Source organism: Terrapene carolina, unplaced genomic scaffold (assembly GCF_002925995.2).
Source record: "Terrapene carolina triunguis isolate 2854851 unplaced genomic scaffold, T_m_triunguis-2.0 Scaffold629, whole genome shotgun sequence".
Lineage (NCBI taxonomy): Eukaryota > Metazoa > Chordata > Testudines > Emydidae > Terrapene > Terrapene triunguis.
In genome coordinates this window covers 8,419,520-8,445,329 of record NW_020664980.1, presented here as the reverse complement: position 1 = coordinate 8,445,329, position 25,810 = coordinate 8,419,520, and the positions used below count along the sequence as shown (strand labels likewise).

The 25,810-nt window shown below is 38.4% G+C and overlaps 1 protein-coding gene across 2 annotated transcripts in view; it reads right to left on the bottom strand.

Annotated features, from left to right (window-relative positions):
- Positions 1-25,810, bottom strand: part of SEC24A (SEC24 homolog A, COPII coat complex component) — a 50,898-nt gene that overhangs the window by 11,007 nt on the left and 14,081 nt on the right. The window contains exons 4-22 of one of the 2 annotated variants that reach the window (XM_026659357.1): positions 25,286-25,366; positions 24,768-24,934; positions 23,619-23,791; positions 21,784-21,886; positions 20,692-20,818; positions 20,179-20,288; positions 18,581-18,693; positions 16,970-17,088; positions 13,108-13,163; positions 10,276-10,482; positions 9,832-9,952; positions 7,416-7,574; positions 5,627-5,800; positions 4,907-5,017; positions 4,280-4,455; positions 2,255-2,392; positions 1,052-1,156; positions 832-924; positions 130-233 (exon numbers count right to left, since the gene is read on the bottom strand). In XM_026659357.1, the coding sequence (XP_026515142.1) occupies positions 130-233; positions 832-924; positions 1,052-1,156; positions 2,255-2,392; positions 4,280-4,455; positions 4,907-5,017; positions 5,627-5,800; positions 7,416-7,574; positions 9,832-9,952; positions 10,276-10,482; positions 13,108-13,163; positions 16,970-17,088; positions 18,581-18,693; positions 20,179-20,288; positions 20,692-20,818; positions 21,784-21,886; positions 23,619-23,791; positions 24,768-24,934; positions 25,286-25,366 (2,437 nt within the window). The remainder of the gene's footprint in view (positions 1-129; positions 234-831; positions 925-1,051; positions 1,157-2,254; positions 2,393-4,279; positions 4,456-4,906; positions 5,018-5,626; positions 5,801-7,415; positions 7,575-9,831; positions 9,953-10,275; positions 10,483-13,107; positions 13,164-16,969; positions 17,089-18,580; positions 18,694-20,178; positions 20,289-20,691; positions 20,819-21,783; positions 21,887-23,618; positions 23,792-24,767; positions 24,935-25,285; positions 25,367-25,810) is intronic. The other variant, XM_026659358.1, reaches the window with a different exon arrangement.

The following is a 25,810-nucleotide window of genomic DNA, read 5'->3' as shown; positions in this document are numbered from 1 at the left end:
TCTTACAAATCTTGTGTGAGGGCAATACAGTATAAAATATGTCACTACAGTGGCTGACATGACTATGCAGGCATGTATACAAGTATGACCATGCATACTTGTGTATTAGAGTTGTCAAAAAGAACTTACCTTATTATATACAGTATAGGGAAGAATGGCCTTTGCTCTCTCAGCCAAGAGATAAAAGCTATTGTTCTGGTAGATTCAGCTGTTTCAAGTTCTGGAAGATGCGTCTATTAGACAAAAGTTATCATTAATACATAGTATAACACACACAGCCTTTAGGAGACAGAGTTAATTTAGTGTTAATGAAAAGGGCCAAGCATCGTAATCAGGCATAAAGCAGGCACAGTTAGTATGAAGCTGTTCCACATACCACTGCAATTTCAGTCTCAGATCATCCTTGAACAAACTATCAATTGTGCCAAACTGAATAATGGCTTTTGGCTGTCAGAACTGGGACTACATTAACAGATTCATTTTCACTTGTGACCTAAACTAGGATTTGAATTTTCCAGCAACTGAGGGCTGGTGAGCTAACGCACTCTCCTTCCTGGTCCCAATATTCTCAATCTGCTCAGACTTTTACTGGATCTAACTGATGGTTATCAACTTCTATTTATTGTGGTTTCATGGTGAGAGAGCTGGATTAAGATTATTTTAAGTGGGGAACCTAAGGAAGAGTGGCATATGATGGGGGAAGTGAGCTTTTCCTGAAACTGGAATTAATTATAATCAGCTACAATTCTAAAAGGCTCTTTAGCTTATACAGGTGATATATTATATTTTAAAAAGTTATTTGTCTTATTTAAGACCAAAGCAAGCACTTACCATATTCTGTGGTATTGATACATAACTTGGAACTCCAAGGACTTGGCTGATAAAATTCTGTCCACAATTCTTTCCAATCCACATAAACATTACCTACAAGACAGTCCGATAATGACAGCATTAATCTATGCAATACATACACCCTTATACTCATCTGTATATATAAAGTGCTCAGTAGTCTTCAGAAAAACCCACAAGCTCATATAAAATTTTAACTTACAGAGCCAGCATCCATAAGATAAGCACCATCCCTACTCAACTTCTCCACGGACAGCTGGAGAATGGGTGGCTGAGGTATTGTTCTATCATTGATGTTGAGGGCTCCCTAAAGAGAAAAATTGCTACAATGTAAGTGTGCCTCTAGATATATAGATAAAAAAGGCAGACGGGAATGAAAAATATTCAAGTGGAATACATTTTTATTAGTAAAAACAATTAAGGACAAATTATACCCCTTGCACCCAAGTGCAGCAGCATCATCATCTGTTGAGGTCTGACTTTTATATTCTTAAAATTCAGATACAACATACTTTATTATAAAAAAATCAGTCTATTTTGTCTTATTGAAATTGATTCTCTTCTGAAAACTTCATACAGTTATGTTAGGCTTCAAAGTCTGGATGTACAGAATTAGTCTGCCTGCACTGAGTAACTCCTACACATACTTGTTCACGGAACTAATGACAGGACTTATTTTAAAAAGGAAGTTGTACAACAGTATGAAACACATCATTCCTGCTGCAGCATATCCCCTTTTAAGGGGATGTGCTTTGTAGTGTAATAGACGATTTTCAAATCAGAATGCTAGCTACATTTTTCAAAATGGTTGTCTAAAGAATCCAGTCCACATCGTGTCTAGAGTGGGGTGTTAGCCACATGTTCCCTCCAGAGCCCATCTATACCACCCCCAACAGACAACCTGGAAAATAATGGAGCTACATCTTATATGTATGTATGGTTTACAGTATTTGTAAACTTTTACACATTTCAACTTAGTCTGAAATGCAATCCAACACTGGAACTACCCCTCATCTCACGATTTATAATTCATGAATGTATTGCTTCCAAGTTATTGCTGCAAAACTTGATTTAGAATAAGTCTGGATTACATGGAGTGGCAATTTAGTGCGGCAGTCTTTATAATTTCTTAATAGTCACACACACATGCATGATTCATGTCATGTGACTTAATTAAAGTGCCAAGGAATTGTCCTATCAGTTTGCCTTTAACGGATAGGTTGCTTTGATGTATCTTTAAAACTTTTAACCTTGTGACTGCCTGTGAGCTCTCAGACTACATACCTTGAAGAATACAGTTCTTATTTAAAGGGTTTTCTATGCAATACATATTCATGACTACAAATAAAGGTGTTTGGAACCAAGCAACCACAGAACAAGTGTAGTAAGTAAAAAAAACTCATACCTCATCTGTGAGATTGTCAACTCTGTACAGATTGGGATGGGTCATAAGCATGAGGAAAATTAGGGGCTGGTTTTTCACTTGACACATAGTAAAAATACGCTCATCTAAACGGATATTTGTCCCAGTCTGGAATGCTTTCTGTGAATAAAACCAGTATTTGAAATATTTTAATTTATTAATTCAAAGTCAGCAAGTGAAAAGCACTAGACTACGTTAAGAAATATTTTGAGTCCCACATAAAATTTAGCCTTAAGTATTTTGATCTCAAAATATAATAAAAAAGTCTTCATTACTACAGTGACCTCCCCTACTTAATTTATCCGCATTTCTTAATTGATTATCTGTACTCAAAGCAAGTTTCGTATATTATTTATATGCAAACAACTTTGTGACTAATCACTCAAGCAGTGTATCTTTGGACTCTGGAACCACTGACATAACATACTGTAATATATGTTGGTCCTATGTCTGTAGAACACTTTCTGAAGAGTGGAGTTGGAATGATGACATATTAAGATGGATTTTTAATAAAATTAGCTTACTACTTTGTCTCAAGAAGCTACATAATGATACTTTAAAATCGCAATCCAAAGACATGTTATGCTTAATCCTTCGGCTCTAATGCACATCTCTGTCAGAGGTGTTCTGACTTAATGGTAAATGCACTCCATTGGTAAATGCACAGCTGAACTGCTGCTGAAGCAGGATCCCATCCCAAACAAGTATTGAAAACCATTCAAGTGTTTGACTTTGTCTATATTAAAGAGATCAGATCTCCCCCAGCATAAACACAGCCATAGTATAGACTTGACAAGGGTTTTTAGTACCATTTGAGAAAGTGTGAATGAGATGATTCCACCAGGTCTTGATCATGCTGCATTCTGAAAGAGTAAACCATCTATCCTAACACTAACCATTTTCTATACTAGTTCAGGGGGACCCACGGCTGAAAGCCATTTTCAGAAATTGTTCCCTTTTATAGTGTAGACAAGACTCAGGAATGCTGCAAACCCCTTTGTTAGAAAAGGGAAAGATCAGTTATTTGAAAGCTAGCACTTAGCTCTTGCTCTACACCCCATATTAAGCTGGTGTATAGATTTGCCTTGTCAGCAGCACACAGAGCGAAGCTCCTCAAAGCCACACTGAACAGCAATTGCTGCATGTTCCCCAGGCTAGCAGTCAGGAGTATCAGGCAATCACGGCAAGTCTCCCCATATTACTCCCTGCTCCCACTTTCCTTTGCTTCCTCTCTTGGCTGCCCACTTCTGCCTCAATACCAATGCACTCTCAGGCACCCAAACTTCTTGCCCTCTAGCTCCACCTCCCTGGTGCTATTCTTCACCATACTCCCCATCCTACACTGCTGCAGCTCTATACATGGAACAGAGGCCCCTTCTTTCTGTCATGACACACTCCACGCCACAACTATACCACCTCCCCACATTGTTCATAAAAATTGAAGCTGTATGATAAATGCATCTGACATAAGCTCTAGATACAGTACACAAACACAGCCTATACATATGTAACTTGTCACATTTAGATATTATGATAACTTTAAAAAAACCCTTTGTTGGTGGCTGACAGACACCCAAGCCATCTTCTACTACAGTTGGCCCCAATGAAAGCCTAGGTGAACAAGCAAGTCTTGCTTTGCAGTGGTACTTGCAGGGGGGGGGGGGGGAGAGGGAGAGAGAGAGAGAGAGAGAGAGAGAGGAGAAGAAATCACCAAATCCAGGGCCTGGAGAAGTGAGACAAGAAGTTGGTTCCAGAGCGGTTCCATTTATACCAGAAGAGGTTATCTTAAATGCCGAACAACCTCAATTCCTGTGACAGTATATGGAGAGAAGGCTGGTTTTAATTAAACTGGATCTAAACCAATGAAGAAATCACCCCCCTTCAAATGTTGGCAAAACCCTACATATATAATATCATCTCACTGAAATGTTTACTTATACATCATTCAGACTGACATACTGAATATAAAAATAACATTCTCTGGAAAGATTTTATTTTCATTCTTACTTGTTTTAAGAGAGCCAGTACATGAAGTGGAAAGAGTCGTAGGGAATAGGGAGCCATCAGACCAGGCTGCTGAATGCTTAGGACTGAAGAGCGGTAAGCTGATAGTGAATCGATTACAGCATTCACCAAGGCATCCCGAGCATCACTTAAACTAGCAGAAACGGACCGGTCCACAGCTAAAAAGCAAAAGAGAGAGAGACGTTTAACAGCTAATTATACCCTATTTCTTTTCTAGGAATTACTGACACGTATTATTGTGTACTTCTATAGCTCCTCATCTCAGGATCTTAAGATGGTTACAAGCACACATTAATGGAGCTTTACTGTGCCTTCAAGAGGCCTAGAGGGATGGGAACATTAATGGTGCTGCCCAGAATAAAAAAATCCAGGAGTCCTAATTGCTGCTCTAACTTCTGATGTGCAGAATTCTAAAGCCATATCAAACAAGGTGACAACATACAGTTGTACTGATGTCCTCACACATCAGAGGAGCTGTAAATCATGTGGCGAAGTGCCTTCAACCATTCAGAAGATAGGATACTTCCCTTGTAATCTTCCTTCCTGAAGGATTATTCCTCAAAAGTTTTAGATATTTTACACATGTACATCAAAGAGCATCATGCTTACCCATATTGGCTAATAACCCTGTAATAGCTTGTACGTCAGCCCCCAGATAGACATCATTCAGAGTTGTAACAACAGGTAAACACATAGTGTGGACTCGAATCCTTCTTTCACCTATAGGGAGAAAATAAATCTGTGTAGTTGCCAAATGGCATTTTCCACACCATTATCTAAACTGTGTTTTTTTTGGGAGGGGAGAGGAGGGGAGGATCACAAATGTAGCAAAAATGAAGCCTGTACACTAAAATTTGCAGTAACTCTAATTTTTAAAGTCAATTTATTTAAGAGTATCTTTTTTGCTCAATTTACCAAAAGCAATTAGTCTATATTTTAGATAAATAACTTATAAAATGGATTTTACACACCATTAACTTGTCACACAAGTATCTTAAATTAACACCTGTTAAGCAGCCAATTTATTATCTTTGGCCAATTTATTTCTGGGCTAAAATTGCCCATTTCAGATTAGAGCAAGTTTTTCAGCAAATCTGTAAGCCCCTGAAATGCAGCTGCTGAATAATGAATAACCACTATCACCAACAGCAGCTGAGAAATGAGTGTGCTAGCATGTTTGTACTCTACCCTCTCTTATTGGGGATATGAAGAAGCAGTTGAAGTTATTTACTTACTACAAGCAAACTAGATTATAATTTAAGAATTTACACACAATGGCAGCTAACATATTATATCATTGTACCAGCCAATGCTGTTTACATTTCTTACCTTTGCTGGATGTGTACAGTAGTGCTGACTGAAAAGAAACAACTGGCATGTCAGTGAGATTTTCCTCTACTGACATTTGTACAGCATATCCTGCATCCGGGTTTACATTGGGTAAAGACAACAAGTCTGTTGATCGCACAAAGAAGTTCCCATGGAAGGTATGAATGGAAAGACCTACGAAAGGAAAAACCATGTAATCGGTTTTATTAATGTTACTTTTGCCATTTAATGTGAACTATGAACTGATTACATAGTTGCCCTGATTTTTAGATTGTGTTCTACTCTAGATTATGGACAAACCCTTTTCAAAATACAGTTCCTTTAGTAAATTTAAATATTGCACGTTGCATATTAATTTGTAGCATGCACTAAAGCCAATGGCTACCAAGCACTCAGAATACGAGTCATCTCAAAGATTAATAATGTTCCAAATTTCTTTAACTCTTTGAGGCTGAAAGTCACAATGCGCTGATATTTCTAGTATAGAATATATGATAGGATCAGTCATTTAAGGGAAAATACTATATACAGCGCAGTAAAGTACTTTTTCTATACAAGTACTACCCTTGGGAATCAGTAGTTTAGTTCTAAAAGGGTTACAAATTAGGGCTGTCAAGCAAATTAAAAAAATTAATCACGATTATTGTTTAACAGCACGATTAATAGAATACCATTTATTTAAATATTTTTGGATGTGGTGGTTGAAGAATGTTTTATGAATGCACTTGCAATGCCAGCTACAAAAGCGCCATGCGAACGCCTGTTCTCATTTTCTGATTACGTTGTAAATAAGGAGTCGGCAGCATTATCTCCCGTAAATTTAAACAAACTTGTTTGTCTTAGCGATTAGCTGAACAAGGACTGAGTGGACTTGTAGGCTCTAAAGTTTTACATAACTGGTATTTTTGAGTGCAATGTAACGAAACAAAAAATCTACAGTTGTAAGTTGCACTTTCACGATAAAGACATCGCACTGCAATATTTGTATGGGGTGAATTAAAAATACTATTTCTTTTATCTTTTTACAGTGCAAATATTTGTAATAAAAAATACAGAGTGAGCACTATACACTTTGTATTCTGTGTTGTAATTGAAATCAATATATTTGAAAATGTAGAAAAACCATCCCCAAATATTTAATAAATTTCAATTGGTATTCTATTGTTTACCAGTGCAATTAAAACTGTGATGATTGCGATTAATTTTTTTAATCACGATTTTTTTGAGTTAATCGCATGAGTTAACTGTGATTAATCAACAGCACTATTACAAATACAGGACGTTGAATTCAGTTAGACCCAAGGTACAGGAGCCTTGTTACAATACACTGTTCAAATGCTTTTCTGTTGCTTCTTTATAATTTTTAGATGGAGGTACAAGACAGTAAAAAGTTCCCTTTATCCTCTCAGCTTATGAAAAATTGAAAAAAAATCAGGCTTCTGGTTTAACCACAGGGTAGGACACAGTTTTGAAAGTAAACCATGTAGCAGGAATATTAAATTGTGAATTCCTTATTTTTGCTTGAGGAGCATGTGGAAGTACATGGTAACGAAGCACCCATTTCTAGCCTTGGCAAGCCATAGATACTGATCCTAAACACCACTGCACCTTGATAGATAAACTCTTTTGTGCCGTTCTACTAATTCTGCTTTCTTTTGTACAGTTGGATTCATAATGCCTGATTTTACATGTACATATTTGCCAACTATTCATTCAGGATTATATAAAAACAAAATACCAATAAATCATTTTTAAATAATAAACTATGCAAAAAAGATTCTATTCAGACCTTTGGTGCATCTTATCCTCATGACGGCCTCAAAGCCAATCTTTCTAGTTAAGTATCGTTTCAGCTCTTTCTGTAATTTCTCCACCTGGACAGGGTTGTGCTGATGATGGTAAGATTGATAGTAATACACACTTCCTGCTGAATACCTCGATATACAGCCTAGAATAGAAAATGTGCGTTGGTGGAGTTCAAACCAACAGTTGTTGCTGCGGTCTTAAAATATCGGTTCAGATAACCTAATTCTCCTTGTAAATTTATTTACAAGCATGAACAGTTTAACATTAATAACCTTATTCTACACAGGTATAGGCCTAGATATAATGTGTAGATGTGACCAATAACTTGCATGTTCACTAGATTATGAAGGTTATAAAGTGTGAAATGGATTTAAAATTGGTCTAAAGGAAAGATGGTACCACGCCACTCAGGAACAGAAATCAGAGGATACGTTGGGGGTGAGAAAGTAATTAAAATGGTAACAAAGCTTGCTCCTGTAAAGGTGTTTACTCCATCATACATTGAGAGGTAAGAATGAAAATAAATTCTTTCAGATGACTCGCACCTTATTCCAGAATCAAAGTAATTCTTTGAAATACTCCTACAAGTCGAGGGGGAAGAGCGTCTTGGAAACTATCATGCTAACCAGAAGGAAGTTGTAATATTATGTCTCACTAACAATGTCATTATGCATTAAGGGTGGAGTCATCTCAACGTGAAATTCCATCCTACCCAGCAGGGGTGGGGAACCTACGGCCCGCTACTTAATTTCATGTGGCCCGTGGCAAGTCTCCGCGCTATGGGCCGGAAGCACCAAGCCCCGGCGCCCCTCTGCGGTGCTGGAGCTGCGAGCACTGGCTCACCCTGCTGCGGGGAGAAGTTAGGGTTGCCAGGCTGTTAAAAGTGCAGTCGGCTCCGTGCAGCTCCCAAAAGCGACTGGCATGTCCCTGCGGCTCCTAGAATCAGGGGCGAACAGGGAAGCTCCACATGATGCCCCTTGAACCCAGTGCCAGCGCCGCAGCTCCCATCGACCGGGAACCATGACCAATGGGAGCAGTGGGGGCAGCGCCTGTGGGCATGGGCAGTGCACCCAACACAGAGCCCCCTGGCCCCTCCGCCTAGGGGCAGGACATGCCGGCCGCTTCTGGGAGCTGCGAGGAGCCAGGGCAGGCAGGGAGCCTTAGCTCCAGTGCAACACCGCCCGGGAGCCACCTGAGGTAAGTGCCGCCCGGCCGGAGCCTGCACCTCAAATCCCCTGCCCTAGGTCAGAATCCCCTCCCACACCCTAACTCCCTCCCAGACCCCACACCCCAACCTCCTGCCCCAGCCCTGAGCCCCCTCCTGCACCCAAACTCCCTCCTGGAGCCCGCACCCCAACCCCCTACCCCAGCCCTGAGTCCACTCCCACACTCCAAACCCCTTGGCCCCAGCCCAACCCCCCCAACTGCACTCCAAACCCCTCATCCCCAGCCCCACCCCAGAGCCTGTACCCCCAGATGGAGTCCTCATCCCCATCCCACACCCCAACCCCCTGCCCGGAGCCCCCTCCTGCACCCTGAATCCATCATTTCTGGCCCCACCCCGGAGCCTAGCAGAAGCCCCGAGCCTCCGCAGCTCGCCCCGATGCAGGGGGAAACCCCAAGCCTGTGCGCAGCCCACGACTGATTTTTCCTGTGGGTCAATAGCCCCTGGTAAGAAAAAGGTTCCCCACCCCTGCTATTCACCCTATTCAGGTTCTTATACTGTGCTTATCACCATGGTATCTGACATATGTTTATGTCCAGAACAAAGGGAAATCCTCTTTGTACAAATGTAGGACACGATCTAGGGGGAAAAGGGTCAAGTTTTGTAAACAGAACTCTGTCATTGAGCCGCCAACAGACACAATCAGATACTGAGCTATGAACTCTTTGCCATACAAGGATATAGCTACCAATTTTTAATTTTTTTTAAGAAGTCGTCTCACGGCCCACACTAGTGAGGCTTTTCAGAATCTGGAAATGATGAGATTATATCCAGATAGTTTAAACATATTTCTATTTGTTAAACAGGACTTTGTTTAAATATTTCTAGAACTCTGATTTTTGTCTAGTAATAGGGAACAAGTCCTGACAATGGTCTAAGAGATGAGAAAATCTCAGCCCTCAGGTAAGAAGAAAACAGGCTAGTTAGCTTGTCCTCAAACTCCTAAAATGAAATACCATAATCTCTACCCATAGAAATGTCAAACAGTGGATAGGGGAACATGCAATCTCATAGGTAGCCCTCTTGGGCATGGTTGCCAATACCAACCATTACATTAAAATGGTAGCATATGCGTAAGTGAAAGAGCAAAATTAATTTTTTTTTTTTTAGCATTACACAGTGTCCCGTAGAACACCGAAGCTACAATCTTAAAAAGCAGCTTATAATGACTTACCTAATGAAGCCAAGTCAGAATACTGCCCACTAAGAAGGAACAAGTCAACTGCAACCTGCTGCCCTGAACAGTCCAAGGCTAACTTCTTATAGAAGTCAGTGGATGGTGTAAGATGTATGTCCTGTTAATACAAGGAAATAGAAAAGAGGAATTCCAAAAGGCACACACTCCTGTGACCTAATTTCAGGGATGCTCACTGCATCTCTCACACTGACTTCAATGGCTGTTCTGAGTGCTCATTATCTTTCAAAATCAGAGCATTACTCTGGGTTTATAGGTTTCCTTGTTAGTAACATTTGATTAATACAGTATAAGAATGTCAGCTCTCACAACAGAACTACAATAAAACTAAGATAATCCAAACCATGCCATTCAAAATTTATATAAACTCATGCAACAGGATTGTAAATTTTCATAATCTGTGTTTAAGAGTGTTTTTGTAACCTTTGCAGATGCTCTTTGGTTAGGTTCTTCTCGGGATTTCAGTGATCCCACTCCTACAGATGGAAGCTGTGTCTGGAAGACTGAAATTCGACCACCAGTGGGAGACATCAGTTTGAAGGCGGCCTGCAGCGCAGGTCCTAGAGCACTCTGTGTTTCCAGGGATTTGGTAAACATCTGTGGCAAGGTCCTCAGTAAATCTTGAATTAGCTGATATAAAGTAAATAGTTACTCAGAATTAAAACGTTTCAGAAGAGATTTCTCCTCTGTTGCACAGGCTATTTATTATGCATGTAACATTGAGTACTGCAGGTATTAAAGAGATAAATTAAATACATACGCAAAAAAGTAACATTTAATACCTTAAAACAAGATGTGAGGGTAGTTTGCTGTTTTACAGCACCCAGCCAGCATTGAGGCCTCTTAAAATCTGGCTTTCTATCTGACCTCTACTTTTTCACTTGAAATTTAGCATTTCCAAAACTGTAGGAACTAATTAAGAGTTATTTTGAACATTTTGCCTCAGGTGACCAAAGCAACTTTTCAAAGTTAAATAATTCACTTTTTCCTAGTCTGTCATCTACTACTCACATTCAGTGTTGATACACACATGCTCCTTTCTGAGCAGAGTGGATGTATTACTCTCATCCAACAATGCCTGGGAAGAAAGTACCAAATCTGCTCCAAACTAATTGGAGGTATGTGAACTGCCACCATAACCAAGTGTCCATGTGTAAGCTCTCAGGTTTTACCTAGAGTGACATTCTACAGTATTCCATAACCTACCGCTTCTAATAAAACAAGATCCCTAGCACAAAAACCTAGGAATTCAATATGGCAAAACTTGCCAACATTTTAAGCAGGGCTGTCAAGCGATTAAAAAAATTAATTGTGATTAAATTGTGCTGTTAAACAATAATAAAAAAGACTATTTAAATATTTTTTGATATTTTCTACATTTTCATATATATTGATTTCAATTACAAAACAAAATACAAAGTATATAGTGCTCACTTTATTTTTTATTACAAATATTTGCTCTGTAAAAAACAAAAAAAATAGTATTGTTCAATTCGCCTAATACAAGTACTGTAGTGCAATCGCTTTATCATGAAAGTTGAACTTACAAATGTAGTCCTACTACTTGTTCAGCCAATCGCTCGGACAAACAAGTTTATTTACATTTGCAGGAGATAATGCTGCCCGCTTCTTGTTACAATGTCGCCTGAAAATGAAAACAGGCGGTCACATGGAACTGTTGTAGCTGGCATTGCAAGGTATTTACGTGCCAGATGCGCTACAGGTTCTTATTCCCTTCACGCTTCAACCACTATTCCAGAGGACATGCATCCATGCTGATGACGGGTTCTGATCAATAACAATCCAAAGCACTGCAGACCTACGCATGTTCATTTTCATCATCATGAGTCAGATGCCACCAGCAGAAGGCTGATTTTCTTTTTCGGTGGTTTGGGTTCTGTAGTTTCGGCATCGGAGTGTTGCTCTTAAGACTTCTGAAAGCATGCTCCACACCTCGTCCCTCTCAGATTTTGGAAGGAGATTCTTAAACCTTGGGTCGAGTGCTGTAGCTATCTTTAGAAATCTCACATTGGTACCTTCTTTGCATTTTGTCAAATCTGTCGTGAAAGTGCTCTTAAAATGAACATGTGCTGAGGCATCATCCGAGACTGCTATAAGATGAAATACATGGCAGAATGCGGGTAAAACAGAGCAGGAGACATACAATTCTCCCCCAAGGTGTTCAGTCACAAATTTAATTAATGCATTTTTTTTTTAAACGAGCATCATCAGCATGGAATCACATCCTCTGGAATGGTGGCCAAAGCATGAAAGGGCATACGAATGTTTTGCATATCTGGCACATTAAATGCTTTGCAATGCTGGCTACAAAAGTGCCACGTGAACGCCTGTTCTCACTTTCTGGTGTCGTCGTAAATAAGAAGCGGGCAGTATTATCTCCCGTAACAGTAAGCAGACTTGTTTGTCTTAGCGATTGGCTGAACAAGAAGTAGGATTGAGGGCTTGCAGGCTCTAAAGTTTTACGTATTTTTTTTTTGTGAGTGCAGTTATGTAACAAAAAAAATCTACATTTGTAAGTTGCACTTTCACGAAAAAGACTGCACTACAATACTTGTATGAGGTGAATGAAAAATACTATTTCTTTTGTTTATCATTTTTACAGTGCAAATATTTGTAATAAATATAAAGTGAGCACTGTAACTTTGTATACGGTATTGTAATTGAAATCAATATATTTGAAAATGTAGAAAACATCAAAAAATATTTAATAAATGTCAATTGGTATTCTATTGTTTAACAATGTGATTAAAACTGCGATTAATCACGATTAATTTTTTGAGTTAATCGCATGAGTTAGCTGCGATTAATCGACAGCCCTTATTTTAAGTTATTTCATCTAGTAAGAGACACGCATTGATTCCCTTATCTTTAAATAAAGAGACCTAAGATATTTAAAGGCCACCATTAACTTGAAATGTAACCAATTAAAAGTGATTTGGCAATTCTCTGCTTGCTTGTTTGTTTTTCTAAAGAAAGATGAGTCTCCACAGAGAAACTAGCTGACTACACAGGGGAAACAGCAACACTAATTACATACAACGCAATTAAATGCACAAAGTAAAACTGAACAAAATATTTCCATTTACTTCAGTTACAGTAATTTTTGTAATATAAGTAGACAAGAAATTCAGACAAGTGTGATTTAAGTACATTATTTCATTAAGTACTGTACAAGTTATCAAATGCACTTCATATTGCCTGAATGTCACCTAAACAGTTTAAGACAGGTCTTACCTCTTTGTTTTCATTTAAGTTTACTAATAAGTTCTCTGGCATTGGTATAAACACATCTGGAAGAGCAGAAAAATGAACCGATTAAAGCTATCTGAAAACATTTCAGCTAGTTTTCAGATCAGTCTGGGTCTTATTCTGCCCTCAGTTATACCTGTGCAATCCCTTGCATTTCAATTTGAGATACTGATTATTTAGCATGAAAAGCAAAAGAGTAAAAGAGGATAAGAACACGGCCTGTAAAACAAAAGTATTGTGAAAAACTATCAGGTGCTCATGTTTGTATTATTTACCCTATCCAACACTATGCAATGAAAGGACATTTTAAATTAAATGGCAATACAATTAAGAGTAAAAGAAAAAAATCTTTTAAGCATCATACAGCCACTTAGGAATTATATTGAAGCTATTGAGATCAATAGTTAAAACAGGATTGTAATACAAAGTTTAGATAATTTTAGGAGTTAAACTAGAATGCCAGGAAAGTTGACTTCATGTTTCAGGTCATGAACAGATCACCTGTTAAGGCCACTAAAGAAGCCCTACTACAGCATTGAACAATTAACTTTAATGGGCCTTAGCTGAGACCCTAGATACATTAAATAGATTTCACTACTCTTTGAAGCATCTGGTGCTGGCCACTGCTAGATGAATTAGTGATCTGATCTGGCAACTCCCTGCATATGTGAACATAAGAACAACTCTACTTGCTCAATATCCTGTCTCTGACCATGGACAGTACAGGGCAATCATCAAGTGGTCCGTTCCCAGTTGTCCAGTCCCAGCCGGCGGCAGTCAGGGTACGTTTCCAGAGCCCAGGCTCAAGCCTGAGCTTAAATGTCTACACAGCAATTTCTAGCCCTGCAGCCCAAATCAGCTGACCCGTGCTAGCCACAGCCCTTTTAGTCCAGTGTAGATGCACCCCCAGAGGCTTAGGGACACAGAACTTGGGGTTGCTTCTCTGACCATCTTGGCTAATAGCCATTGATGGACCTATCCTCCATTAATTTATCTAATTACTTTTTGAACCTAGTTATACTTTTGGCCTTCACAGCATGCGCTGTGGTAACAAGTTCCACACAAGCTGACTGTGCGTTGTGTGAAGTAGTACTTCCTTTTATTTGAAACCTGCTGCCTATTAATTTCACCAGGTGACTCTTACTTTGTGTGTTATGTGAAGGAGTAAACACTTCCATATTCACTTTCTCCACACCGTTCATGATTTTATAGACCTCTACCGTATCCCTCCTTCGTCATCTCTTTTCTAAGCTGAACAGTCCCAGTCTTTTTAATCTCTTCTCAATGGAAGCTGTTCTAACACCCTTAATCATCTGTCTTGCCCTTCTCCAATTTTAATATCTCTTTATTGAGATAGAGTGACCAGAACTGCATGCAGTATTCAAGGTGTGGACATACCATGGATTTATAGAGTGGCATTATGATTTTTTTTGTTTAATTTTCTATCCCTTTCCTAAGGGTTCCTAACACTGTTAGCTTTTTTGACTGCTGCTACACATCAAGCTGATGTTTTCAGAGAACTATCCACGATGGTTCCAAGATCTCTTTCTTGAATGGTAACAGCTAATTTAGACATCATTTTGTATGTATAGTTGGGATTATGTTTTCCAGTGAGCACTATTTTGCACTTATCAACACTGAATTCCATCTGCCATTTTATCACCCAATTTAGTAACTCTTTGCAGTCAATTTTGGATTGAACTATCTTCATTTTGTATTGTCTGTAAATTTTGCCATCTCATTGTTCACTCCCTTTCCTAGACCATCTATGAATATGTTGAACAGCACAGGTCCCAATACAGATTCTTGGGGGACCCCCACTATTTACCTCTCTCCATTGTGAAAATTGAGCATTTATTCCTACCCTTTGTTTCCTGTCTTTTAACTCATGAGAAGACATTCCCTCTTAGCCCATGGCTGCTTAGTTTGCTTAACAGCCTTTGGTGAGGGACTTTGACAAAGGTTTTCTGAAAATCTAAGTGCATTATATTGACTGGATCACACTTGTCCACGTGCTTATTGGCTCCCTCAGAGAATTTAATAGATTGGTGAGGCATGATTTTCCTTTACACAAGCTGTGCTGAGTCTTCACCAACGTATTGTGTTTATCTAATTGTCTGATAATTCTGTTCTCTGGCATAGTTTCAACCAGTTTGCCTGGTACTGAAGTTAGGTTTACCAGCCTGTAATTGCCTTTTTAAAAATTATTAGCTACATTAGCTACCCTCCAGTCATCTGGTACAGAGACTGATTTACATGGTAGTTTCATACCACAGTTAGTACACCTGCAATTTTATTTTTGAATTCCTTCAAAACTCTTGGGTGAATACCATCTGGTCCCGGCGACTTATTGCTATTTATGGCTCGGGTGTAGGAATCTCCCCCATATCCTCTGCATTGAAGACCAATGCAAAGAATTCATTTAGCTTTTCCATGATGGCCTTATCTTCCTTGAGTGCTCTTTTAGCATCTCGATCATCCAGAGGCCCCACTGACTGTTTTGCAGAATTCCTGCTGCTGATGTACCTAAAAACTAATGGCAAAAAAATGTTTGTGTCCTTAGCTAGTTGCTCTTCAAATTCTTTCTTGGCCTGCCTTATTATAACTTTACACTTGACTTGCCAGAGTTTATGCTCCTTTCTAATTTCCTCAGAAGGATTGGACTTCAAACTTTTAAAAGATGTTTTTTGGCTCTAAGTGCCTCTTTCACTCTACTTTTTAGTCATGGTGGCATTTTTGGGGGGTTTTTATGTGGAGTATACATATAGTCAGACTTTTGTACTGGTGACCCCTTTCACATAGCAAGCCTCTGAGTGTGACCCCCCCCATACCTTAAAAACACTTTTTTATACATTTAACACCATTATAAATGCTGGAGGCAAAGCGGGGTTTGGGGTGGAGGCTGACAGCTCGTGACCCCCCATGTAATAACCTCACGATCCCTTGAGGGGTCACGACCCCCAGTTTGAGAACCCCTGATATAGTCTGAGTCTCTATTACGGTGTTTTTAAATAGTCTCCAGGCAGTTTGCAGGCATTTCACCCTTGTGATTATTTGTGTTAATTTCTGTTTAACTAGCTTCCTCATTTTTGTGTAGTTCCCCTTTTTTAAGTTAAATGCTACCATAGTGAATTTCTTTGACGTTTCCCCCCTACAAAGATGTTAAATTTAATTACATTATGGTTATTACCAAGCGGTCCAGCTATATTCACCTCTCAAACCGGATCCTGTACTCCACTTAGGACTAAATCAAGAATTGCCCCTCCCCTTTTAAGTTCCAGGACAAGATGTTTCAAGAAGCAGTCTTTTATGGTATCTAAATTTTTTATCTCTGCATTCCTTCCTGAAGTGAAATGTTCCTAGTCAATATGAGGATAGCCGAAATGCCCCATTATTATTGAGTTTTCTGCTTCACAGCCTCTCTAATCTCCCTAAGCATTTCACAGTCATTGTCACATTCAGCTGGTCGGTAGTATATTACTATTGCTATATTCTTATTGTCCAAGCATGGAATTTCTATTCTTAGAGATTTTATGGTACAGTTCAATTCATTTAAGATTTTTACTATATTTGACTCTATTCTTTCTTTCACATAGTGCCATTCCCCCAACTGTGTGACCTACAATCACTTCTATAAATTTTGTACCCTGATATTACCATGTTCCATGGATTATCCTTATTCCAGCAAGTTTCTGTAATCTTAATTATGTCAATATCCTAATTTAATGCAAGGCACTCTTGTTTCACCCATCTTAGTATTTAGAGTTCTAGACTGTGCCAACATAGTATGTCAAAATCATTAGGTATCATTTTATAAAAATTCAATTTAGATGTTATTCTTACATACCTTCAATATCTGAAACTATTAGCATCTGAGGCTGAGAGAGACCTTCCTGAAGACTGTAGAAATGGATTGTGCTGTCAAATGTTATAAAGCCTATTTTTGTTCTAGTGTTCCCAGGAAGCCTAAAAATCAAAAACAAAGTGTTCAGCAAGTCGATTTTAGTTAGCCTACACTGTTCAAGTGCAAGTACGTTCTCTCAGAGCTATTACAATGACATAAGGTAGAGGGACATTTTATTCCTGCTGGGAAATATAGTTTCTGCAATATCCATTGCATCATTCTCAGGCTAATGCTTACACTCCCCCACCCCTCAACAACAACTCCATTCAAAATTTTGTAGGGGTCCACAAATGAAAAAAGCTTGAAAAACCGTTGATTTAGAGTAAGTCTCAACACAGGTAATGTCAGAACAACTGCAGTACTGAAATTTGTTTATGGTTTGGCTTTGAGCTATTTTACAGCAATAAACTGACATTACCTGTGTTGAGACTTACTCTAAATCAACGGTTTTTCAAGCTTTTTTCATTTGTGGACCCCTAAAAAATTTTGAATGGAGTTGTGGACCCCTATGGAAATTCAACCTGTCGTCTGCATGGGGGAAGCTCCCTAATAATCCCTCCCCGCCTCCCCCAAAAAACCTGTTCCATACTCTTCCCACCCATACCCAACAAGCATCCAAGTTCACACCCAGGCTCCTTTCCAGCAATTTATTTCCCCCTCCCTCAGCTCCTCTGTTACTCCTGACTCCCCCAAGCCTTTGCACTGCTTCTGAGGGGTGTGGGAAATACGGTTCTGTATTGTAGTTTAAATGAATTATTATTCAGAGTTCTGTATTAATATGCCATGATTAGGAATCTATTTGTCAAAAAACATTTCCTGAATCTTTTTTGTTGTCTGTATTGTTACAGACATACTTGCTGACAGGTATTTTGAAATAAATCACCAAAAATAATTGAAACTGGTGTGATTATATTGTTATTTTGAAAAATAAAATATGCAGAATTATAAAATACTGTGCACGTAATTTTTAATTTTAAGGCGCTGAATTCCCCCAGGAGTAAAAGATGTAAAGCATTACACAAGTTCATAGTGGGAGTAGCTACAAACTGTTACCTTGTGTGCATGTATGTATAGACACATTTTCCAGACCTGAGGAGGATCATTGTGTAAGCCTGAAAGCTTGTCTCTCTCACCAACAGAAGTTGGTCCAATAAAAGATATTACCTCACCCAACTTGTGTCTCATGCAAAGCTTTATAGACATGTATGTGCATTTGTTGCAAGGAGTGCACACTGAATTACTGTTTCTAACGCCATAGTTCCAAATCTTTGTTCAAAGCAAACCTATGATATTCTTATGCATTTTTTGCATTAAAGCAAAACCAAGAAGCTGTATAATCAGACTGACAGCTACATTTGATAAGAACTGAATTTAAGGCTAATTCCTATGCAGTACTTTGAAAATTTTCCTCTCTGGGTCATAAATGGACTAAATTAAAATCCTGTTCACACAACATTAAACTAGTTTCAAGGATCACAAAAAACATTTCCACAAAGAAAATACTAGAAATATAAGGAAAAAAGATTAAATTCTGAAACGAGAACCAAAACTTACAAGTCAAGATTGTCTAATAAGGTCTTGCAGACTGTATTCAAGTATCCTGTTTCTACTGCATTGTGGGAGACATCAAACACAAAGAGATACACAGGAGGTTGAGGTGGACGTAGCTAAAAAAAAAACAAGAGATTTTTAATGTCCAGTGATTGAAATTGTCAGTCTCAGTTTATTGGTTATACTGTAGGTTTACATTGCATCACTCAGAACACATCCCCAAAATAGAAATCTCTCTCATTTGTGTAATAGCGGACAAATAAGCAATGATAGTACAGTAGGAAATACGGAGGAAAAACATATGGGATAAATTCTAGTCCTTGCTGAAGTGAAACTGTCAGATCAAATTTGGCCTGAAACTGATGTTTGTAAAAATAAGATTTTACAAAATCCAGAGTCAACAAGAATATTCCCATGTAATTTAAAGATTACCAAGGGACTTTTTTTGACCGTTCCACAGCAATATTTGTAACCCAAACAGTGGAGCATCCTGATAGCATACGAGAATCTGATAGTAATCCAGAAGTGACTAGTTATAATCCAAGTTGAGATAATGCAAGGAAAAAATATATGAATATTTATGTTAGCTTTCTAAAGTATTAATTTTTTAAAACCTAAGGTATTTTGAACAAATTAATTTGTACTTCAATGTATCTGATTTGATGTTGTCCCTTTAACAAGCTGTCTTCCCCAAGTTCTCAGAACTGGTATTTTCCAATCTAGATGACACACAAGTTACTTCAGAAAAGTGCAGACACAACGATACATTTCATCACCATTAGTTTAGTTTAGCTGGTAATGCTTAAGGAGCAGATTCTGCAACCTTTATCCAAACACTCACTGAAGTCAATAGGAGAACTCAGGTATGCAAAGGTTGCAGGACTGGACTCTTAGTCTATTACCCAGTGGTTTTAGTACAACTCTATCATCTTAAGTACAGTTTAAGCCACAATAATGACAAAATTTTCCAATATTTTTCATTACAAAAATATTAAGAGCTAATATGAACCAGAAATAAAGATTAACATTTAGAAGATGGAACCACAATTTTTTATATATATTATTTAAGATTCTTTGCCTTAACACGCCAGGCATGTTAACAGAAACTAGATCATGGCGTCCTATGCCAGGGGTTTTCAGCTTAGGGGTCCTGAATACATCTGGGTTTTGTGAGAGTATGAGAGAGACAAAAAACATTTCTTTATATTAGAGGGGTGAGGTCCAAAAACTTGTCATAATTCAAGATCAAAACACAAAAGGTATTGGTAAAGGTAAAGGAACCACTGGCACCTACAGCTATAACTGCAGAAGACTACAAAATTGATCAATCTCAGATATACTACTGGTGAGAACAATCAAATGACTTTTACTCATCTACCAAAAACAGAAGTGCAAGCAATGATTGTGTGCAATTTTTCTTGATATTAAGTCAAGAAAACATTGTGTTGAAGTTGCAGTACATTAGTATAAGAAACCCTGGGTGTGAACACATGCAGACACCATGAGGGTTAAAAAAAAAAAAAATAGGGATCTTTTCTGATTGGAGCCCCTAGACATTAAAGCAATATATAAAAGTTTAAGAGGAAGAAACAAAACCTCACCATGTATTCGGAGGGAGCCATGAACTCAATAGTAGCATTTTGAACTTCAGGTCTTTTATGAGGTTCTCCATATACTCTTGTCACAGGATTGTACATGAATTCTTCAGGAACTAGATAAAATGAAAATTATAATATTATTACAATTCACACTAACGTACACTAATATTAACTGCGCTAGGATTTAGCACAGACATGTCTGAGTAACCATGCTGTATCTGCAGTGAGATACTGTGTAAGAGGAAATATATAGGGGGTACTAAGTAGGGCAGCAAGTTAGTACAATAATATTTCACATTTGGAGATTGTTTCAAACCCAATGAAGCTCTTTAGTGATTACATCTTGGTCCGTTAGTGGAAGACTCCCTACATCACACAATGCTGGTCTGGGAAGGATCAGACGTATAGCAGCAGACCTCAGATGTCAGGAAAAAAATGTATTGATGGAATACTGGTAGAAGTCAAATTCAAAAGTTGACATGAATGTTTAAGTGGGCTCATTGGTTTAAAACTTACCATCATTCACTCTATAACACAAGTTGCACTTCCATCTCCTTTGGTCTAGAAAGCTGACAAAAGGGTTAATATATGTCCTGCAGGAACGACATCTCACAATTGTACTGGAGGTGACCACAGGTAATTGCTGGAAAAGAGGAACTTCTGCTTTAAAACCCCAAAGCAAGATGCTTATGACATATCTACAATAGTAATACTATCTTCTCTGTGCTCTCAGGTTAGCCAGCCTAAATGCAACTCTCACTTAAACAGAATAGAGGAAGAAAATACCCCAATCCACATGGTGCCCCCAAAACTTTAACTGTTAGAAAGGCTGGTTAAATTCAGGCTCTAACCTACTTAGCTGTGTATGTTTCTTTTTCAAAAAAGATGATAAACCTCTCAATCGCATGTCTAATTTTGTATTTTCTGTCTTTTTTAAAATAAACTGAACACTGTCCCCCAACTCAGCACTGCAGAAACAGACATTATATAAAGATGTATGTTAGAAATTGAAGTCAACTGTGGAAGTAACAGGCTGTGGGACCCATATGAATTTATAGTAATTGAATCCACATTGCCTTCCTTATGACTCTAGTGATCACTTCACCACCACCAAAAATCACACTTATCTGGAACAGCAGCAATAGTAGCAAATTAAATCCAAGTAATACATGGCTTAAAGGAGGTCTGAGGCCATCTGAGTCTCAGTTTTTGACTTTGATAAGAGTTAGTGCTCAGGGAACTGGAGTATAGGAAGAAATCAATGGCTACAGCTGGTGATTAGGTGACAAGGTAAAACTACACAAGCTATACCAATATTAAAATATATTAACTCACTTCATTATAGTTTGAGTGGTGTACTGCACCTCAGCTTCCAAAATCATTTAAGATGAGGCTAGGGACTGTAACAGTGGGGGCAGATATTTAAAAAGAGGACACTGGTTTTCATGGAGCAGAAGCAAGATGACTAAACAGTTTTCTATGGGAGGTTTTTTTCCTGGGCCCAAGGTTATCTGAGACATTTGCCTCTTATAGAGTTATCTGTTACTGAACTCTAGTACAGGTATAGCTGACACTACAGTATTTAAAGCTTTGAATATTTCATCATACCGATAGGTCTTTGAAAGGATGAAGCAGGAGTCCCAAAGGAAGTTTGGCTTTATTCAATAAGGCCTGAGTTTGAGGAATGTTAGTCAGGGTACATCGGAACAACCTACATGAAAGATAAAGGGTTATTTTCAGACTTTCAGAGAATAACATTGTTATTTAAGTAGTACATAGCATCTTTTATATTTTCTTTTCACAGTTGATAGCAGTGAATTACTATTTCCTGACAGAATACCCGCTCCAGCTTTATGCCAAATCCACTGCAACTTCAACCTGAACTGTTTGAATCCAAGGCATAACCATCACACGTACCTTGTTTCTCCTAAATTGTATACATTTGGTTGAGTGGAATAAGTATATTGGCCCCTAACACATTCTGTTACAAACAAATACAAAACTTACATACAGGTTACTTAACCCCAAGTTAGACTTCTCAGATAGACATCAAAAGGGTATCTTTGGTTATATGTAAATTGATAATATTGCCAAGGTTTTCTCAGTTAGATTATAGTACACACTACGTTGCTAGCCTTCTGTTTAGCCAACCATTTACTCCATTATTTAAAACTTTTCACTGGTTACCTCTGGCACAGAGTTCAAAATGTAATGTACGTTCAAGATTATTATTATTATTATTATTTGCTTTGCCTTATTTAAATGACTTAATTTCTACTTCTACAATTACGCAGAATCCATTATGTTTTTGACTTTTGTTTCTTGCCGGTTGTAACTCTTGGGTTCTATCACACCTATCCAAGTGCCTTGAAAGTACCAGGCCTTTGACCACGTTCCCACAAGGTGGATCACAATCCACTCTGGAGATGCACACTGCAGACTCATTTTATCAGATGGCTTAAACACAGTTTTGTATTTATTGTGTTTATATTGCTGTAGATAGTGTCACATATCACAGTTACATATTGTAGCAGGAGAAGGCCTAGTCATTAGCCTTAGAACAGAAGATCCTAAGTACTTCAAAGCACTGATCTTTGTCTAATGGATATGATGGAGTTAGGCATGACTATCTCAAAATATGATATATATGTTGAGGTGAGTGGAGAAATAATTTCAGCTGGTTAGATAACTAACCAGATCTATATCCTGGAAAAAAGGATTACACTCAAGGAATCCCCTGTTTATAAGAGGAGATGAGGTCATTGATGGGAGTTATCCAACTAATCTCATCAAACCTATTTTTAGGTCTCTGACAGAGCAAGGGCAAAAGGAGGGATATCGTCTACCAAAAGTGTTCTAAAAACAGGGTTTAGAAGAAGATTTAGTAATTGATATTATCTTATATAAACTACAATATACTTTCATACAAACTTCTAAGACATTACAATGTTCCCAGAGGAATTTTTCCAGCGAGAACATATGAATCCTCCTTTTCACTTGAGAGGGAGAGAGGTAACTGACTGACAGCAATAAAAGCTGCTATGGACTTGCATTTCACTCTCCTCTGATCAACTGAACACCAGAAGTTTTGCTGAAGTAAGTATAAACTATGAAGAGAGATTATGAGGAATAGTTTAAGACACGAATGAATCTATTTGGCTTATACCTGGAATGTGTCCAGAGCAGTGTTTGCACTTTGGTCTATACTTTACTCATCTTTTTTAAAGTAAAAAAATTAAGCCATTTTTCATCTTTCATTATTTTAATAAAAATGAAGCTGCTTTCCAAACAATTACTAGCAGTATCCAAAAAAACTAAGCAAATATTTCAGGAATGTAAGAATTTTATATGCTGATTTTTAGACCCCAAGGACTTTTTTAAAACTGAGGAATAGTTCTTATTTCCATTTCTTTTGATAAATTATAGCTAATGGGAAACCTTACTCTGGATTACAGTTGAGCTTCTGGATTTCTTCATGCAAGTTTGGGACAGGAGCCTGCAAAGGTGTTGTAGGAAGAATATTTCTTTCTTGAAGAAGGTTGATAGATCTTAATCCTTCTGGTTGCAAACTCAGGCCACCCATAGACCCAGTTATGTGATTAGTGCCCAAGACAGGCTAAGTAAAAAACAAAAAATAAAAATTAAGAAGTTAATTGACCTTATCTGGATGATACATCAATTTAAAAAAGAAGCAAATTATTTCCCTTTCAGAATTTTGTAGTTCAAGTATTATTTGGTGTTCTGTTGCAATATATTCGGGCACTAGTTACAAAACTAACTTAATCTTGTCAACTATCAAGAAACAAGCAGTTTATGTATTATAGCAAACATAGGTACCACCATGCACTTGTTCTAAGACTTCTGAGTTTATTGAATTCTTTTGACAGTCAACAGGACCCTGGTGTATGCTATTATCCAGGTACAGAAATAATCATATTTTATCTGCGTATGTATGCATTTGCTGCATCAATTTGATTTCAAAGGGAGTTTGATGCCTAAATACCTTTGAGGATCTGGACCAGTGTGGCCAGCTCAAGTGCGAGTACATGCAGCAGCATGAGAGCCACAATTATTATCTGGGATGGAGCAAGGGGAGACTTGCCATATCTGTTCTTCTAAACCACACAGACATGAAGTTACTAGGCAGATGTCTTCCCTGGGTGCATAACTCCTAAGACTCAGTGTTGTGGAGCTCTGTACTTTTGAGAGTCTAGGAATCCTGGCAACCACATCCTCCAAGCCCCACTGACAGTGCTTCAGCCCTTCTACCACTGTCTCTCAGCCTATCGAGTTAGGTGGTGATTAACACTGCAGTATAATGCTGCATAATTTAATGTAGCCATGCCACATAAATCAGGGGACCCTTGCTGCCTAATTTAGGTCGAACACGTTGCACAGTACAAGCGGTCTTGGCAAGAAAACTTATTTGAATACATCTAATACAAAATTTGATGAAGAATTCCATGTTTAATAATGTTCAGTCTATTATTTTAAACAGGGACAAATCTGTGTACTGCATTCTAAAATAGGTAAAGTGAGCCAAGCAGTTTACAGGACTGAAGCTTTAGTGATAGACAAAAATCAATGTTTACCTGAGGAAATGGTTGTGGTCCAGCTGGATATTGCAGGGGTGAGGACTGCATTCCTGGTGCTCCAGGTGAAGATGAATTCTGGTAGCCTGGTGGTAAGGTGGGATAAGAATACCCAACATTTCTACCCATTTTAAGATTCTGGGGAGCAGGAGATGGATACGTGGTTGCTAGAGTGGACAAAGAGGATTTACATATTCAAATAAGTTATCCAAGAAATGCAGCTAGGTTAATACACAAAAAAATAGCACTTCTATTGATGATATGCTATTATGTTGACATTCTGGCCAGGCACTTACTGAAAGGTTTTGGCTGGATTGTTGTTTAAAAAACACACTTACGTGGATAAGCATGATAAAATGTTAAAACAAAGCTTCAAACACTAAAGTCAATTTCCTTGAGATAAACTTACACTGAGCAAAGTATACATTTGTTAGAATAACACCCCACCACCTCCCACCTGAAATGGCTTTAAAAATTAAGTTCCTCAAAATTAAAAGTGTTTAATAAGAATGTCCTACCCATGAAGCCTCCTCCTTCTATTGCATCGTAACTGTTTTGGACCAAAGATCCATCACTGGCAGCGGCTGTTGCATCACCTGCTAAAAACAACCCATTAAGAAACGAAGGCTTAAATTCTGAAACCGAGCTGCTTTTCCTCATTGGAAGTTTAATATCAGCAATTGATTTAATATGATAGTGACAAGCTGGAGAACATTTCAGTGTAAAAATCCTAATGCTTGATTCTAAAACATGAAGTGAAAAAGGATCACCTAATGGAAAAAGACCCCGGGCAGTGGTCCCTGGCTGGCCGGAGCAACTGTGGTCAACGGCAGCGGTCCCCAGCCAGCTGGAGCAACCGTGGTCCGCGGCAGCAGTCCCTGGCTGGCCACTGGCCCCGGGTAGCTGGTGCCACTGGCCAAGGGCATCCCCCCAACTAGCACCCCCACCCCAACGCTCCTCCAGCACCCTCCCCCACGATTTAATCATAGGTATTTTTAGTATAAGTCATGGACAGGTTACAGGACATGAATTTTTGTTTGTTG